This window comes from Cervus elaphus, chromosome 14 (genome assembly GCF_910594005.1).
Source record: "Cervus elaphus chromosome 14, mCerEla1.1, whole genome shotgun sequence".
NCBI classification, from domain to species: domain Eukaryota; kingdom Metazoa; phylum Chordata; class Mammalia; order Artiodactyla; family Cervidae; genus Cervus; species Cervus elaphus.
In genome coordinates this window covers 40,906,950-40,926,268 of record NC_057828.1, presented here as the reverse complement: position 1 = coordinate 40,926,268, position 19,319 = coordinate 40,906,950, and the positions used below count along the sequence as shown (strand labels likewise).

Below are 19,319 nucleotides of genomic sequence, written 5' to 3'. Positions count from 1 at the left end.
TGCAAGTGACAGAATTTTTTTTTTTACCATAGCTGAACAATATTCCATTGTCTGTCTATTTGCCTATTAATCATCTATCACATTTCTTTATCCACTTATCCATCAATGGACACAAGTTATTTCTATAGTTTGGCCTTTGTAAATAATGCTGTAATGAATATGGAGATACAGATATCTCTTCAAGATAGTGATTTCATTTTGATCAGGCATACGTTAAAGGTTGTGAATGTGAATCTTACATGCTACTTGTTTTGGTCAATCTTTCCACTCATGTTAATTTTTCTGTGTAATTCTCCATGAATTCCTAACCATCCCTACCTCTTATAGGGAGGGCAATAGGAGAAGAGAATCACATGAATTTTCATGTGTTTCTTGCAGAGAAAGGAAGAAAGAAAGAGGATATATTTATTTGCTTCTGTCTTTCTACCTACCTCCTGTCTCTTCCCCTAAAATGGGAAAGGAGGTGGGTATGGTCAATGAGAAGAACAATGTCAAAGATTTTTCTAATTCCAAAGATATCTAGAAAAGTTTTCCTTCACACAGTGAGATTCTCTTGTGTATGAGTCAGTGCACACATCCATTTCTATAAACGGACAGTAAAAAGGGAGAACCTAGGAGCTGGTAGGAAGTTCTCAATGTCCCTGTGTATAGGTATTTGGCCCAAACTGAAAATGCAGTTTGATATTTTTAAGGTCCACTTGGATACTTGGATGGAAGCATTGCAAACTAAAAAAAATTCTACACATGAATCCTTAGACCAAATATTCACTTCTACCTCCAGATTTACTTAGGGTGATTGTAAGTAAAAGGGGAAAAAGAATCCAACGAGGTGTCATTGGTCTTGCCAGTTCATTCTCTCATTTATAGAGCCCCAGGTAGAGAGAGATGACACAAAATAGGTAGGAAATATTTCCTGACTGCTAACTGATGTTTTGTGCCTTTCTTACCTTGAATTGAATGCATTCCAGGAGGTTGAACCGGTTTGCATACATTTTGAGATAATCCAGGAATTGAGAATTTGGCACGTAATTTGGATAATCTTCTGGGAATGGAAAGTCCGGATAACAAGACATCTCCTTGCAGCTGTTGGAAACCACAGACTTGTAGAGGCTGGCTCTGCCTTCTTCAACATGTTCCTATACAAGCAGTGCATGAAAATGAGTATGTATGCATGTGTGCATATTGCGTGCACACACATGAAATGAATACTAATTTTTAGACATTTGAAACATTGACTAAGATTAAGGTGACCGAGACAATTTATGTATGCGACCTCCTACTTCCTAATGGGATTTGGTATCCTGCACTTAACTTGAAAAATGATGAATATCATGATCAGAATTACAATTTCATCATTATGTGCTAACAAACATAGGATAAACTTACCTGTCTAGATTTACACAGTATCACTGCAAAATAAAGGAGAATATGGAAATACACCAGACTCAGAAAGTAGTTTCTAGATGATGAACGGTTGGTAGGTATGTTGATTTCATGAGGTATTGGCAAAAGGGTTATGGAGAAAGGGCATTCAGATTATGAAGGATTTTGTACCTAAAATTAAGGAATTTGAATTTTGTAGAGATTGATTTGTATTAAATTTTGAAAAGATAATTCTGGTTTTACAAAAGATAAAGGGATCCGGAAAGGAAGGGAATGAGGCTAGTTGAGAACTTGAAACACAAATCCACACAATTGCCAATGAGAACCTGAGCACAAGCAATGGCAGCTGAAACTGAAAGAGGTGGGATTTGTTAGGTAGCAGAAAGCTAGAACGCATAGGATTGTGAAACTGATTAGATTTAAGGTTTGGGAGAAGAAGCAGGTCGAGGGTTTCCAGACTGGACAACTGCAAATGGTAAAATGCTAAAAAATTTCCCATCCAGGTTTGAACTTAAATAACTAGCAAATAACAACATCTCAGACAACTAATACTACAAGGCTGAATAGTGGGCAGTTTTAGTTACTCAGGTATATACATTGTCTGTTTTTTGGATGTGTTATAAAGGATTGTTCTAATTTCAGTGGGAAAGTTCTTAGCATTTTAATATTATTTGTTATCTTGGATATGTATAGTTCCTTTTTCCTGTGGAATAAAAGTTATTTTTATGAACAAGTAGAAATGTGAACATAAACCTCACATATGGAGAGGACGTACTTTGTTCTCTCAAAAGGTGTGAATCTAACAGAAAATAAAATTATAACATATCTTTGTAGTTTGAATTAATGATACAGATCTCATCAACTGATGAGTTCTCCTTATCTTGCTTATTTGTGGCTCCACATCTGATAGTCTCATTTATCGAGAACATATCTAGAAAACTAGAATCTAAATGGCTTCTGAGAAAGATGACTATTTAAATCCTGATCTTTTATTCTGTAGGAAGATCTAAAGCAGTGCTGTTCAAAGAGCCAGACTGGTATGAGCTCTTTGCTACCAGTTTATGACAATGTAAGTACAGAAGTTGAGGGTAAGCGTCTTAAAACTTTTATAGCAATAATTCGACTTTGTTCAGTATTCATGCATGTGGACTCTTTAGTGATGAACGGGATCCATCTTGGCTTTGTCTAAGTCATGTGATGAGTTGTGTGGGATTTGAACTGTGTAGTAGTCATGTGAGTAGGACTCCATTACAGTGTGTGACATTTCAAGGTTAGTTTGAAAATTGTTACCCAAAGTGCATAAAAGCTATAAGCTATTTTATTTGGAATATAATTGATATTTGATTATAACTTTATAGAATAAATGGTCAGAAATGACTACTACTGATAAAGGACTGAAGATAAGTTTTAAAAATACAGCGCCACTTGCTTCATTTTGGATAGCAGTTAAAAAAAACGAATATCCTGAGCTTGCTGAGGTTGCTTTGAATTTTCTTCTTCCATTCCATTCTTATATTCTGTGAGCCTCATTTCTCTATGTGTGCTGTTAAACAAAACTTAGAAACGGTTTAGATATATGTTATGTCTTGGGAGGAGTGTTGTCGCCCATCCAATCTAGATTAGATAAAATGACAAACAAGAAGCAAGCTTAATTACCACATTATAAGCCTTAAGTGTTAATATGTACAATGCATAGAGAAAGTGTGCCTATAAGTGTTTTATGGAGAAATGGTATTTCACACATAATGTTTTGTTCAGCAAAAGTTACACTAGTGATTCTCTACAGTAATTGCTTTGTACAGACTTTCAAAGAAATTTGAATTTATGTTTTGTTTCATTTTCACCTTATTATAGCTCTTTTTATTGTATGTCACAAATATCATTGTCTATACTTCCTTGGAAATTAAAACAAACAAACCTGATTCTTTTCCACAGCTCGAGAATCACAGCTCTCTAGATTAGTGCTTTTAAATCTTATTAAGAATTGCTTGGGGAATCTTACTAATGTGTAGATGTTGACTTAGTAGGTCTGGGTGAGCCTGAGATTCTGTGTTTCTAACAAGTTCACATGCAGATGCTACTGGTCATGGACCATGCTTTGAGTAACAAGACTTTACAGCAGTCCTACCTGATAGGAGTGAGACGTAGCCCACACATGCACTTTAAAAATTTCCAATAGCCACTTTAAAAAAGGTAAAGAGGATACTCAATGATTCCAAAATTTTATAATTTCAATATGTAATCAATCAAAATTATTAGTGAAGTATGAACTTTTTTTTCTCATATTAAGTGTTTTAAGTCTAGTGTATATTTTACAAATCTGAATCCAAATGCTACATTTTCACTGGAAAAAGTGGATTTGCATGCCAAAATTGTTAACAAATGTGTAAAAAACTGAATTGGGTATTGGTTTTAAAATTAAAATTAATCAAAATGAAATGAAATAAAAAATTCAGTTCCTTAGTCAAATCGACTCCATTCCACAGTTACATATGGCTGATGGCTATCTTACTGGACAGCACAGCTCTAGACCATCCTTAAACTTGAAACCAGGCATTAGAACTAAATTTAGTGTTGGTTTGATGTTGTTAAATATGATCAAGTTTCTTCTGGGTTATAGGAATGAAGAGAATGCGAATAGCTCTAAAGAGCTGTAATATTGAGAAGTGAGAGCAAACAGCAAGGGAAACAACTACAGTGTAAGGAGAAAAACATCAGTTATAAACATTTTGGGATCAGTTAGTGTGTGACCAAAGCTCATTCACTTTTCTCTGGCATCTGAGAGCATCATGTTGTAAATAATACTTTGTTAATACTGATGATTTCTAGTTAGCAATAATAAAAGGATAAATTTGGAATATACACTGTTAAAGGGTAGAGATGCGTATAATATCATGTTGTAAAGACTTGCATAAAAATAGTTCAAGAAACTTTAAAGCATTTAGTAATGGCATGTTTAAAAATCAAAGAGCAGTGGAGACTCACTGAAATTGGATAAGTCATGAAGCCATGGAGACCGTAAAACAATTGAACCCACAAACAAAAATAGAAAATAAAAAACCCAAAACCAACTTTGTTTTGCAAAATTTTAGAAGATAATTGAAAAGGCAGGAAGAAGAGAACTTTACAGGAAACATTGAAGCCTATTGTGAAAGAATGTATTACAGATGTCAGCCTTTAGGGTGGAATCCAACATGCTCTGTCTCTTTCCTCCTCTGCTTGTTTCTCTTGGTAAAAACACAAGGTCTGGTGTGTTTAAGGTATATACAGAGATTACAGGTCCATGGCACTTAGGAATGAGGTTTGCAAGATCTGAGCCTTCCCCTGCAGGGTTTGCCTCGGTGAAATATGTCCCAGTGATTCCCAGGCCCTGGGACCCCTGGCTGCAGCACTCTTGGCATTCTCTCCGTGTTAGTCTGCCAGTTGCCATGGTATGCTGTGTGTGGACGCATGTTTTTCCTGAGAATTGTTCAGGGCACTTAGGGGAAACATTTTTGTCTTGAAGGGGCAACTGAATGAGAGGTATGTGTATGTGAAAGTCGCTCAGTCATGTCCAACTTTTGGACATGGACATGTGACCCTGTGGACTGTAGCCTGCCAGGCTCCTCTGTCCATGGAATTCTCTAGGCCAGAATACTGGAGTGGGTAGCCAGCCGTCCCCTTTTCTAGGGGATCTTCCCAACCCAGGGATCGAACTCAGGTCTCCCGCATTGTGGGTGTATTATTTACTGTCTGAGCCACCAGAGAAGCCTGGATGAGAGGAGGGGAAAGGGGAAATAATAAGGGCAAGAATGCAGGGGTTTTTGGTTTCTTGGTTCACTTGGTGCTGCAATACAATAATAAGGACATTATATTCAGTAGAACACTTCATGGGATTTCATGAACAGTCCAGGATTTGCGTACCCTTATTCCTGAGCTATGGCATAGACTCTAGAAATGAATGGAGTATAGTTTTTGACAGCACAGGTCCTGGAGTCAGACAGCCTGGGTTCATATTCAAGCAGAACATTTTTATTTATTTATTTATTTATTATTATTATTATTTTTTTCCAGTGGGTTTTGTCATACATTGATATGAATCAGCCATGGATTTACATGTATTCCCAATCCCGATCCCCCCTCCCACCTCCCTCTCCACCCGATTCCTCTGGGTCTTCCCAGTGCACCAGGCCGGAGCACTTGTCTCATGCATTCCACCTGGGCTGGTGATCTGTTTCACCATAGATAGTATACATGCTGTTCTTTTGAAATATCCCACCCTCACATTCTCCCACAAAGTTCAAAAGTCTTTTCTGTATTTCTGTGTCTCTTTTTCTGTTTTGCATATAGGGTTGTCATTACCATCTTTCTAAATTCCATATATATGTGTTAGTATGCTGTAATGTTCTTTATCTTTCTGGCTTACTTCACTCTGTATAATGGGCTCCAGCTTCATCCATCTCATTAGGACTGGTTCAAATGAATTCTTTTTAATGGCTGAGTAATATTCCATAGTGTATATGTACCACAGCTTCCTTATCCATTCATCTGCTGATGGGCATCTAGGTTGCTTCCATGTCCTGGCTATTATAAACAGTGCTGCGATGAACATTGGGGTGCACGTGTCTCTTTCAGATCTGGTTTCCTCAGTGTGTATGCCCAGAAGTGGGATTGCTGGGTCATATGGCAGTTCTATTTCCAGTTTTTTAAGAAATCTCCACACTGTTTTCCATAGCGGCTGTACTAGTTTGCATTCCCACCAACAGTGTAAGAGGGTTCCCTTTTCTCCACACCCTCTCCAGCATTTATTGCTTGTAGACTTTTGGATAGCAGCCATCCTGACTGGCATGTAATGGTACCTCATTGTGGTTTTGATTTGCATTTCTCTGATAATGAGTGATGTTGAGCATCTTTTCATGTGTTTGTTAGCCATCTGTATGTCTTCTTTGGAGAAATGTCTGTTTAGTTCTTTGGCCCATTTTTTGATTGGGTCATTTATTTTTCTGGAATTGAGCTTCAGGAGTTGCTTGTATATTTTTGAGATTAATCCTTTGTCTGTTTCTTCATTTGCTATTATTTTCTCCCAATCTGAGGGCTGTCTTTTCACCTTACTTATAGTTTCCTTTGTAGTGCAAAAGCTTTTAAGTTTCATTAGGTCCCATTTGTTTAGTTTTGCTTTTATTTCCAATATTCTGGGAGGAGGGTCATAGAGGATCTTGCTGTGATTTATGTCGGAGAGTGTTTTGCCTATGTTCTCCTCTAGGAGTTTTATAGTTTCTGGTCTTACATTTAGATCTTTAATCCATTTTGAGTTTATTTTTGTGTATGGTGTTAGAAAGTGTTCTAGTTTCATTCTTTTACAAGTGGTTGACCAGTTTTCCCAGCACCACTTGTTAAAGAGGTTGTCTTTTTTCCATTGTATATCCTTGCCTCCTTTGTCAAAGATAAGGTGTCCATAGGTTCGTGGATTTATCTCTGGGCTTTCTATTCTGTTCCACTGATCTATATTTCTGTCTTTGTGCCAGTACCATACTGTCTTGATGACTGTGGCTTTGTAGTAGAGTCTGAAGTCAGGCAGGTTGATTCCTCCAGTTCCATTCTTCTTTCTCAAGATTATTTTGGCTATTCGAGGTTTTTTGTATTTCCATACAAATTGTGAAATTCTTTGGTCTAGTTCTGTGAAAAATACCGTTGGTAGCTTGATAGGGATTGCATTGAATCTATAGACTGCTTTGGGTAGAATAGCCATTTTGACAATATTGATTCTTCCAATCCATGAACATGGTATGTTTCTCCATCTGTTTGTGTCCTCTTTGATTTCTTTCATCAGTGTTTTATCGTTTTCTATGTATAGGTCCTTTGTTTCTTTAGGTAGATATACTCCTAAGTATTTTATTCTTTTTGTTGCAATGGTGAATGGTATTGTTTCCTTAATTTCTCTTTCTGTTTTTTCATTGTTAGTATATAGGAATGCAAGGGATTTCTGTGTGTTAATTTTATATCCTGCAACTTTACTATATTCACTGATTAGCTCTAGTAATTTTCTGGTAGAGTCTTTAGGGTTTTCTATGTAGAGGATCATGTCATCTGCAAACAGTGAGAGTTTCACTTCTTCTTTTCCTATCTGGATTCCTTTTACTTCTTTTTCTGCTCTGATTGCTGTGGCCAGAACTTCCAACACTATGTTGAATAGTAGTGGTGAGAGTGGGCACCCTTGTCTTGTTCCTGATTTCAGGGGAAATGCCTTCAATTTTTCACCATTGAGGGTGATGCTTGCTGTGGGTTTGTCATATATAGCTTTTATTATGTTGAGGTATGTTCCTTCTATTCCTGCTTTCTGGAGAGTTTTAATCATAAATGAGTGTTGAATTTTGTCAAAGGCTTTCTCTGCATCTATTGAGATAATCATATGGTTTTTATCTTTCAATTTGTTAATGTGGTGTATTACATTGATTGATTTGTGGATATTAAAGAATCCTTGCATTCCTGGGATAAAGCCCACTTGGTCATGGTGTATGATTTTTTTAATATGTTGTTGGATTCTGTTTGCTAGAATTTTGTTAAGGATTTTTGCATCTATGTTCATCAGTGATATTGGCCTGTAGTTTTCTTTTTTTGTGGCATCTTTGACTGGTTTTGGAATTAGGGTGATGGTGGCCTCATAGAATGAGTTTGGAAGCTTACCTTCATCTGCAATTTTCAAGCAGAACATTTTTAGCTGGGTGGCCTTGGGAATTTTCTTAAGTTCTCTGTGTCTCAGTTTTCTCCTCTCGAAATAGGAATAACAATAGTATACATAACCCTAGGATAAAATGAAATGATAGCTCTAATGCATTTAGAACAGTGCCTGGTAAGCTCTGAAAAAATATTAACTGTTTTGCATTATTCTTCTACAATTACCATGGAGATTTACTTTCTCAAGTTCTGTTTCCTCCAGAGAAGCTTGTTGGCAATGGGAAGAAAGCTTTGTCAGGTCAGAGGTCTCTCCTTTCTCACTTAAAAAATGGATATAAAATGATAATTAAAGTGACTACTATACAGACACATAGAGACTTTCTCTCAACGCCGAGTGTGGGGAACCCTGAGCTAGGTTGTTCACAGCTCTTGTTCTCAAGAACAATTACTTCCTTCTTTTCCTCTCCTTTGAACAGTCAGAGCCCATTTTACTTTGTCACTTCTTTTCCCTATAGTCAGACAGCCTATAGTCTGTCCACAGTCTATAGATCTGTCTTCAGATCTACAGCACAGGCAGACTGTGGAAACCTCAGAGAAGGCTTGAGGAATCCCATGAGAGGGTAGGGGCCTATCAGGTGGATCTCTTCCAAGATGATATGAATTCAATACATGTTTGTTTAATATATGAATAAAATGAAATCTACTAAGATTATTGAACTTAAAGTTTTTAAGAAGAAGTAAAAGGTACCCATTTAACAAATCATTTCAGCCCCTGTAAGAGTTAGGCTGAATACACATAAAGAAACCTTCAATGATTTAAGGGGTGAAGTATTATACTTAATCATTGCCCTCACTGAATCCAAAAATATGTGGTACATAAGGTGCCTCATGGGTTTGCTGGGTTGCTCAGCTGGTAAAGAATCCGCCTGCAATGCAGGAGATCTCAGTTCAATTCCTGGGTCGGGAAGTTCTCCTGGAGAAGGGATGGGCTACCCACTCCAGTATTCGTGGGCTTTGCTGCTGGCTCAGCTGGTAAAGAATCTGCCTGCAATGCAGGAGACCTGGATTTGATCCCTGGGTTGGGAAAATCCCCTGGAGGAAGGCATGGCAACTCACTCCAGTGTTCTTGCTTGGAGAATCCCCATGAACAGAGGAGCCTGGTGGACTACAGTCCATGGGTTGCAAAGGGTCTGATACAACTGAGTGACTAAATACAGCACAGCACAAGGCACATAGTGGGTGCTCAATAACTGGAATAAGCAAAAGGATACATGTGTGGAGGGAAAGACCTTGATGCACAGAAGGAAGAATGTCTTTCCAGGGGAGGATTATTGTTACAGAGATGTGAAGGGTGAAGCAGAATGTGTTTCTGTCAGTCAGTCAGTCAGTTCAGTCGTTCAGTCATGTCCAACTCTTTGCGACCCCATGAATCGCAGCACGCCAGGCCTCCCTGTCCATCACAAACTCCCAGAGTTTACTCAAACTGATGCCCATCAAGTCGGCGACGCCATCCAGCCATCTCATCCTCTGTCGTCCCCTTCTCCTCCTGCCCCCAATCCCTCCCAGCATCAGGGTCTTTTCCAATGAGTCAGCTCTTTGCGTGAGGTGGCCAAAGTATTGGAGTTTCAGCTTCAGCATCAGTCCTTCCAATGAACACCCAGGACTGATCTCCTTTAGGGTGGACTGGTTGGATCTTCTTGCAGTTCAAGGGACTCTCAAGAGTCTTCTGCAACACAGCAGTTCAAAAGCATCTATTTTTCCATGCTCAGCTTTCCTCACAGTCCAACTCTCACATCCATACATGACCACTGGAAAAACCATAGGCTTGACCAGACGGACCTTTGTTGGCAAAGTAATGTCTCTGTTTTTTAATATGCTATCTAGGTTGGTCATAACTTTCCTTCCAAGGAGTAAGCGTCTTTAAATTTCATGGCTGCCGTCACCATCTGCAGTGATTTTGGAGCCCCAAAATATAAAGTCTGACACTCTTTCCACTGTCTCCCCATCTATTTGCCATGAAGTGATGGGACCAGATGCCATGATCTTAGTTTTCTGAATGTTGAGCTTTAAGCCAACTTTTTCACTCTCCTCTTTCACTTTCATTAAGAGGCTTTTTAGCTCCTCTTCACTTTCTGCCATAAGGGTGGTGTCATCTGCATATCTGAGGTTATTGATATTTCACCCGGCAATCTTGATTCCAGCTTGTGCTTCTTCCAGCCCAGCGTTTCTCATGATGTACTCTGCGTATAAGTTAAACAAGCAGGGTGACAACATACAGCGTTGATGTACTCCTTTTCCTATTTGGAACCAGTCTGTTGTTCCATGTCCTGTTCTAACTATTGCTTCTTGAGCTGCATACAAGTTTCTCAAGAGGCAGGTCAGGTGGTCTGGTATTCCCATCTCTTTCTGTCAGCATAGTATAATTACCTCTAGATGATGTCAGTGTGGTTCTACAGGAAGGCTATTTCTCAAGGCTCCTTCCTAACCTAAAACACTCTAAGAGTGTTATGAGCGACAGGATAATTCCTGGCATGTTTTTCTTCAATTATTCCTCTGCAGTTGAATAATCAGCCTTTAGCATTACTGTTCTGAGCCTCCTTTCCCTCTCAAGAGTCTGAGAGAGTTGGTTGTAGAACAGATGTTCCACACTTACCTCTTGCTGCCACTGGAGTTGGTGCTCACAAGTAGGTTCTTTTCTTTTGAAACATTGCCAACCCCTCCCCCGCCCCAATGAATGATGGGCTTTCTTCTCCGTTGCAACCTTTGTCTGCTTCCTCTTTAAGACTGTGGTCTAGAAGAGGCCAGAGTTATGCCCACATGAATATTGAGTTAAACTGCAGTAGTTCATAATCTCTGTAATGTTGAGGGCATTTCTCCATTTGTAAATGGAAACCGTCTCCATATTTGTTTTCTTAGGTTTCTGCAGTTTGCCTGTTTATTTTTGCTTTGTGGCCCCTTCCATCCAGAACAGGTCCTAAAGATAACCCTTGTACATTTTGTGGCAAGGACAGCCCTTACCTGGGCAGACTCTCTAATTCTACAGGTTTTGAATGTGCCACTTGCTTTGATTGCAAAGACACTTCTAACCATCTTGTGTGTGTGTGTGTGTGTGTGTGTGTATCTGCTGGGGTAGGAGCTGGAAGGGATGTCTCTAGAAAGACTCAGGAGACTTATAGCATGCTGAAAGTTCCCTTTAAGGTCACTTAGTTTAGAGGCTTTAGAGGAATCTCCAGGTAGTACAGAGGTGCCTTAAAGAGGCTTCTGTATCAAGAGAGGGCTGCTGAATGAAGATGGAGGTGATTTTTCCTGCCTCCCAAGATCCTAGTAATTTAGCTTTTATCTATGTTTTAAACTGACTCCATGTTCTCATTTTACAGATGAGGTAATGGGGACTGAAAAGAGTTGTTAGTAGGATACTGTTTTACTTAGGCTACTGCTGGGTTGCCCTCTTTATCATCCTTTTGATGTGCTATCACTTGCCTCACAGTGACCTCTTTTTTCCTTCATTCTCCACCCTGACTTCTTCAGCCTCCACAGATGCCGTGTTTTCCTGAAAGAATTGAGGCCTCCATTGTGTTTGCTCCTGTGTCTTCTTTCCCCCACCTTAGCATCTCTTGTCCATGTCCATTTTTCCTTCCTTTCCTGTCTCCGAGGAAAGTATGCCTCTGCACTTTCCCAAGGCAAATCCTTCCACTTGGGTCTGCAATTCTACTTCTTCCTTTTTCTGCTAGGATTTTGTCTCAATTTGAACTAATGTATTCAATCATTTCCTGTCATCCAAGTACCTGTAAACACATATGGGTCTTCCTATCATGCAAACAAAACAAACACAACAGCCACAAAGAAAGACATATTAATTCTGCTTATTATCCATTGCTTTCTAAATGGAGTCCATGTGTGTGTGCTTCGTTGCTTCAGTTGTGTCTGACTCTTTGTGACTCTAAGGACTGTAGCCCACCAGGCTCCTCTCTCCATGGGATTCTCTAGGTAAGAATACTGGAGTGGGTTGCCATGCCCTCCACCAGGGGATCTTCCCCACCCAGGGATCGAACCGGCATCTCCTTCATCTCCTGCATTGCAGGTGGATTCTTTACCAGCTGAGCCACCAGGGAAGCTCCTTCTAAATGGAGTGTGGTTCCTCAAACATTCCACCACTGTCCTCTTCTTCCATGTTTTCTCTTACACATAGCCCACATACCAATAAGCTATTTTTATTTTCCAACAAGCACAGTACTTTTTCTTTACAATCTCCTCCCTGGTATTTCCCACTCAATCTCATTTGCCTGTTGAAATCTTCCAGAGTCCATCACACACTATCTCCTCCATGTCCTTCCTTGGCTTCCCGCAAGTGGATGTAATCCTGACCTCATTTAAATGCCCAGAGTACTGCTCCCAACTTGTAAGATCCTGCCCTTATTCTATCAGTCTCGTAGTAGCTCCTCAGGGCAGGATGACTGTTTCTTATTTTTGTGTCCATCACAGTGCTTTGTGCATAGGTATTTGACCTGCCCAATCACATAGCCAGTTGGGCAGAGATGGATCTAAGACACATTTCTCTTGATTCTTCATCAATGGTTTTTTAGTGTGTTAATAATTGGATATATATGATTGACATAAGGGGCATTTTTCTCTGGTATCCCAAGGTCTCTGGGCTTACATTTTGCTATGACTGAGATTACTTTAACCAAACAACTCTACTAATTGTCCCTCTATTCTGGCAGTTTTATTCTGCAAGCCAGCTCTCAACTCTGATGGATTAATGCTAATCCATCAGATTAATTAGTGCTAATCTGGGGTATTGTGTTAAGAAGGATTCTGAGGTTCATTAGGGGGAGGGCATAGTGTTTGATTGGGTTTCCCTGATGTCTCAGAGGTAAAGAATCTCCTGCAATGCAGGAGACATGGGAGACATGGACCTGATCCCTGAGTTGGGAAGATCCCCTAGAGGAGGAAATAGCAACCCACTCCAATATTTTTGCCTGGAAAATCCCATGAACAGAGGAGCTTGGCAGGCTACAGTCTAAAGAGTCGCAAACATCTGAGTATGAGTCCCTGAGTCCTAATAGTGTTTGATTAGCAATGTCTTCAATGGCCATGAGAGGCTAGAATTATGGCATACATGTCAGGTTCTGCTTGTCTATTGGAATGTATGTGGTTTGAATCCTAGGAACAGAAGTTCTCTTTTCCCTAGGCCCCTTAGGGAGGTCTCTGTGCATCGATGGTCACATTTGGTGGTTGGACACATTTCAAGATATGCAGTTTTCCTTTATGTGAGCCAAGCTGGTTTATGCTGGGACTAAACTAGCACCCTTGGCCTCTCTGGAGCTTTGCTCACTGAATTAGAAAATGAGTGCTTTATTCCTGTTCTGAGTTCTACCCTTCTATAATAAGAGAATGCTAGGTCTTTCTCTTAGTCTCTTAGGGGCTCTGAGCCCAGAATATCTGACACCTTGCTCCTTTTCATTCTTCCTGACATCGTTCTTCTTAGCACATTTAAAGCTCATGGGAAATGTTCTTGTTCTCCTGAGAAAAAGGAAAAATAGGAGGTTTGGGGAAATCTGATGCAAAAAACTCTCTGGCTGAGCCGTGGAGTTCACAGGGTTTCAGTGACCTCCAGCAGGGCCCCTGTGATTCTCCTGGGTCCCAGGCCAGTCAAGGGTGGGCTTTATAGTTCCCGTTCCTCCATCTCCCTCCTCCCTTCTCCAATCCATACTGTAGTCCTGAGAATATTACTTTTATTTTCCTCCAGCAATAAAAAATTCTCCAAACTCACTTCCTTTACTTGTGATTGTTCTTGGCATGGATTGGAACTGCCCAGACCACAAGACCTTGAGCACAGAACTCCCCCTACACTGAGTCTTACGCTGCTTTACTTCAGATAGAGCAGGGCTGGAAAAAGAAGTTGGTATAAGCAGCTCAGTCTTGCAGGCAGAGGCAGAAATCCCTGCACTGTATTCATACCGTTGCCCCCACACTGCAGTTTCTTGCTTCAGACCCCCAGAGTTCTGCTCTTATCCTCCCTTGGGCTGAGCTTTCCTGGCTTGTGTCAGCCACTTCATCCTCTTCTACCCTTCGTGGGCAACTTTCTTTATCTTGGTTTTGGGTGTAGTTTATAAGGCAGCTGATACACTTCCCACCCAAATTCAGGCTGTGCCCTGCTTCTTTTTATAAAAAATCATTTTCAGTGGCCTTTTCTGTCCCCCTGTTCAGCAGATGTTTCTAGCTCCTTCTCATGGGCGCCAGCCCTTGTGGAAGAAATTCAATCTCTTTTTGCACCAGTCAACCCTTTTCCAACAGACACACAACAAAGTCACTGAAACCCTACTTACGGTGAATCTCCACAGCCCCCCAAGGTCTTCACTCCTCTCGAAGCAGGTGGGCTTTAGCCCTTCCTCCAGACAGCACTTGATGGAAGCGAGGTCAGAGACCCCAGCGCCCACAATCGCAACTCGTTTGGCCATGTTGTCCTGTGTGGGGCAATGAAGCAGAACCATTTATTCGCAAGTGAAAACCCCACCCCATCCTTGGCTGCTCTGGCGAACCAGGAAAAAGAATTGGAAAGATTAAGGGATTTGATCCTTTTGAATCCTCGGTAGCTGGTTTCTGGTGTTGTGAATGCGAGGAGGGAAATGTTTAACCCTGTGCTTCGTATGTTCCCACCCCCTCACGCAGAACTGGTTCTAAATAACAGTACAGTTGTCAAGCCTGCGGCTTTTGGCAGAACGGCTGAAATTGGATTCTTTAGTACATGGAGTTTTGCGTTCTGCACTGTGCTGCTGCCCCCAGCCTTCCTCCACAAACCCTCGAGTGAAATAATAGAGCAGGAGACCGGGGAAGGATCACCTTGGCAAACTCAGTTTTTTATGAACACATGAAATCGAATCTCAGATTGGTGAGATGTGAGACAAGGTCACCTAGAAGCTGGTGGAGTGGGGTTGAGATGCAGAGCCAAGACACTGTGGCCACCACGGGTGCTGTTACAACACTGCCCTGGGCAGCTCCCTGACTCTGGCAAACTGCCAGCATCCCAGCTGCGCTGTCGTCCTTCTCCTCCCTGCTGCCAGTGGATGGTCACCAGTGGGAGAGAGAAGGCGTGGGCTGGAAAGGTAGGCATGGAGAATTCTCCTCTTGTCTCCACAGAGTCCTGATTCACCTCTAGGAAACCATCGTGTCACTATTGGCACTGATGGAAGGGTATCTGACTTTGGCCATGAGTTAACATGAACTTGTACGAATGATGAGAGGCAATATAATGTACTGGTTAAGCCAGTGGCCTCCAACTTTTATGGCACCAGGGAATGATTTCATGGAAGACAGTTTTTCCAGGGATTCGGGTGGAGGTATGGATGGTTCAGGCGGTAATGCAAGCAATGGGGAGCAATGGCCAGGGCCAGATGAAAAGTCACCATCCTTGCTTGCCCACTCACCCTCCACTCACCTCCTGCTGTGTGGCCGGGTTCTTAACAGGCCACAGGGGGCTGGGAACCCCTGGGTTAAGCAACCAGACTCTGGACCACATTGTCTGTGACCTTGGCAAATTATTCTACTCCTCTGTGTATCATAAAAAGGGAAGAAAGTAGTAGTGTTTTCCTTGCAGGGTTTTGTTAGAATCAAGTGAGTCAACAACACATGGCAGTTGGCTTAGAAGTGCTCCTGGGACACTCAATAAAAACACACAATAGAAAGTGCTCAATAAATAGAAGCTATTGTAAGTATAAAAACATTTCCCTAAATCAGCTTCCGGTTTGCCTTTCCCATCACTGAGCCTCTGTTCTTTAAATTCTTATAGCATTTTGGTCAATACGCACAAGCTTAACTCTTTATCATGTGATTTTAGGTGTTGTGCCCCCAAATTTTTTTGTGACATTTTCCTCTCCCTAAGTTAGTAAAATTTTAAACCAGATGGATCAAAGAGTAGATGCAAAATTACCTCAAAGATACTATCTTCCTGGACATTTGCATTTCCTTGTCTCACAGATGAGCTTGTTCCACAAAACTGAATATACATCTTTTGTTTTTCAGGATTGAGACCCAGAGTAGTAGTTCAAGTACAGAGACTTCATCTGGTTGGTACTCTGCTGTGACCCCAGGGTCTAGGGCTGCACTTGGAACATAATGTAATTGATGCTTAGCTCCCCCAAATATTTCTTTTTTAAAATATATATGTGTTTTTAAAATTTTTATTTTTTTGGCTACTCCTTGTGCATGTGGGATCTTAGTTCTCCAACCAGGGATTGAATCCTTGCCCGCCTGCAGTGGACGTGCATTCTTCACCACTGGACTGCCAAGGAAGTCCCCACAAATATTTCTTGAGTGAAATGAAAAGGCTCATTTGTTTAGGTATCATGTGCAAGTGTTATAGAGCCAATTTGCTCCAACTGGATTTGATTTACTGGGGAAAGTTAGTGGGTTCCCTTTGGGGGAAGTCATGCTCTAGCTGCTGATGGAATTGCCTTGAGCTCACTTTATAAAAGAGAGTATCTGTACTGACTCTTATTCCAAGGGCCTGACACAGTACTTTAAACATCTGCCTTTAAACATTTGAAGAATCATCATGGACGGATAAGAATTATGGCCAATTATGGATTCGAAGATGTTATAGGGAGGCAAATTTTAGGTCAATATAAGCACTTTCCAACATTTCAAGCTCTGTTATTTATTTTGTTCAGACAGTCTGTATGATGGTTTTTGGGGGAGATTTTGTAAGTAGGAAATTTGTAGGTAATGTGGAGGGTGGCATCTAATGCCCTATAGGGTCTTCTCAAGCCAGATTTTATGATTCATCTTCTGATTAATTACCCTTCAAACACTCAATGAGGGGCTTCTATGCTGCTAAGCCCTAGGCAAGGTATTCAGGGGTACAAAAGAATCAATAAGGCATAATGCCTTCTTTAGCTATCATTCAGTGGGAAAGTAAGATTTGAAAATAAATACCACAATCTGTGTCAAGTGCTAACACAGAGATATGTTTCATGTGTGCTTTGCAACAAGAGCATGATGAAAGAGGTGTTAATATTGACTTTGGGGAGTTGGGAAAGCAAGACAGAAGTGTACTGTTTGCTCCAGGCTTTGAATGATGAAAAGAATTCCAGTGGGCAGAGGAGTGGAGGAAGTGCCCTCCAGAGAGAGGTAGCAGTGAGAGTAAGGGCCAGAGATTGGCCATAGAGGCATCATGACCACTTGACTTTACGGAGGCTTGACTCTCAGGAGGGCTTTTCTTTTGACTCCTGTAAGAAATAGCCTGTTCCCCACATGAGGGGACTACATTACTCTGTTGATTCACTGAATTGTATGTGTTTAGTCTTCTTTCTGCATAAGCTTATATGTTTCTTCACAGAAGGCCATTTTCTTTGACTTGTCTCTTAATTTTCTCATAGCATCTAGCTGCATGCTTGGCTTGGACTAGTAGTTGCATAAATGGCAATGGGTTGATTTCCTGACAGGTAAAATGAATTAATTCATCACCTTATATCTTTTTAATTAAAAAAATAATTGAGTAAATACCTTCTGGGAGCTAATATCCTGGGTCAGACAGTCTGTCCTCAAAATGACTTTCTATCAAATGTACAATCCATAGAAATTCCCTCCCCAGGTCATCACTGCTACTCGGTGTGGGCCAGATGCAGCCAGCCTTTTTGGAGAAGTAAACACCTCTGTGGATTTTTTGTGGGAAAGTAGGGTAGTTGGGAGTCAGACCTGAGCTGGAAGTTTCGTGTTGGCTAATTGCCAGCAGTGTGATGTCATACAAGTAATTTGTTTCTGTGTCTCAGTTTCCTTCTCTCTAAAATGAAGCTAGTTGTGGTTGACATATATACACTTGGTTGGCGTGTTGCTGTGTATGTGTGTGATTTTTTCTGACTCTTTATGACCCCATGGACTGTAGCCTGCCAGGCTCCTCTGTCCATGGGATTTTCCTGGCAAGAACATATTTACAGTAAATATGTTAAAATACACTGGATACATGTGAAATAGATAACTAGTGAAAACTTGCTGTAGAGTGCAGGGAACTCAACTGGGTGCTTTGTGGTGACCTAGATGGGTGGGATGTGGGGGAGGGCAGGGAGGGAGGCCCTAGAGGGAAGTGATGTATGTATACATATGGCTGATTCATTTCATTGTACAGCAGAGGCTAACACAACATTGTAAAGCAATTATATTTCAATAAAAATAAATAAAAAGTAAAGCTAGAAGTTGAACCTGTTGTAGGAATGAATCAACAGATGTGTAAAACACTTTACCATAGTACTTGGGACATTCTTATCTCAGAATAGAAGTTGCTATGTTATTTTTACATATTCAGGAACATTTTCTTGAATCTGATATTTTTGTAGATATCTGCCTTGATAATTTTGGGTTTATTTATTTGGAATAAGAGAGAATTGAGGCAACTATAGCTAAAGGTTGTGTTCTAGCAAGTGAAGGAAATGAGTAGGGAAATAAAAGAATTGATGATGAGAGAAAGGGAAAGAGAGAAAAAGATAAAAGGAGAAAAAGTAGGTTTCAAATCACCCTTCAGGACTTTTCTTTTTATTTCTTTAAGTTTTCATTTCAGATCTACTAGGTGTGTTTCCATAGTCTCACATGAATTGTTCTCATGCTTGGAAAAGCAAACATGAGAATACATGAGCACATATGCACTCAAGGTAAATACTGCATTCACATGCTAATGAAAATTAATGCTTCCAATCATTCCTTCAAGTATTGATACTTCTATGAAACCAAAGTGATTAAAAAATTAATAAGTGCTTTTTAGAAAAAGTATTATCTGCTTTTATTATTTCTTTTAACTAAAAATAATTTCTAGTCAGTGACTGCTGTAGGTTAGACAAAGATTGATAACAGAGTAGGAAATTTTATTAAGGTGAAAAATACTCTAATGCCACTGATTAGTGTTATTTCACATGCTAATGCAAAAGGACTATTAAAAATACTATTATTTCTAATGTGAACATACAATAAAAATTTGGCCATTCCTTTACCAGAGGTTTTAGAAGCAGTGCATCATCACCATCATCATTATTATTTCAATGAAGAAAGCCTCCTCAAAGCTGACTAAATATGAAAAAAGTAATAAAAATAAAAAGTATGACCAAATTGGTGAAGTGTCCACTGGATGAAAGTGAGTTTATAAAAACCATCAAACAAAATAACTTAAGCAACACAAAATTGCTAAATGAGTTGAGAAATTACTGTCGGTTGCATCCAAGTCACTGATTTTTAACCATGGGGGTTACAAACAAACCACTAGTCTTTTCCTAAGCATTTTACATCACTGCCTCTAC

The 19,319-nt window shown here is 40.2% G+C and overlaps 1 protein-coding gene across 2 annotated transcripts in view; it reads right to left on the bottom strand.

Annotated features, from left to right (window-relative positions):
• The window catches only part of LOC122708157 (dimethylaniline monooxygenase [N-oxide-forming] 1-like), a 29,383-nt gene extending 14,879 nt beyond the window's left edge, over positions 1–14,504 (bottom strand). For both annotated transcript variants that reach the window (XR_006345029.1, XM_043924313.1), the window contains exons 1-2: positions 14,367–14,504; positions 948–1,136 (exon numbers count right to left, since the gene is read on the bottom strand). Coding sequence is in view for 1 of the 2 variants with exons in the window: in XM_043924313.1 (XP_043780248.1) it covers positions 948–1,136; positions 14,367–14,498 (321 nt within the window). In the remaining variant the exon portion in view is untranslated. The remainder of the gene's footprint in view (positions 1–947; positions 1,137–14,366) is intronic.
• Between the last annotated feature and the right edge of the window lie 4,815 nt (positions 14,505–19,319).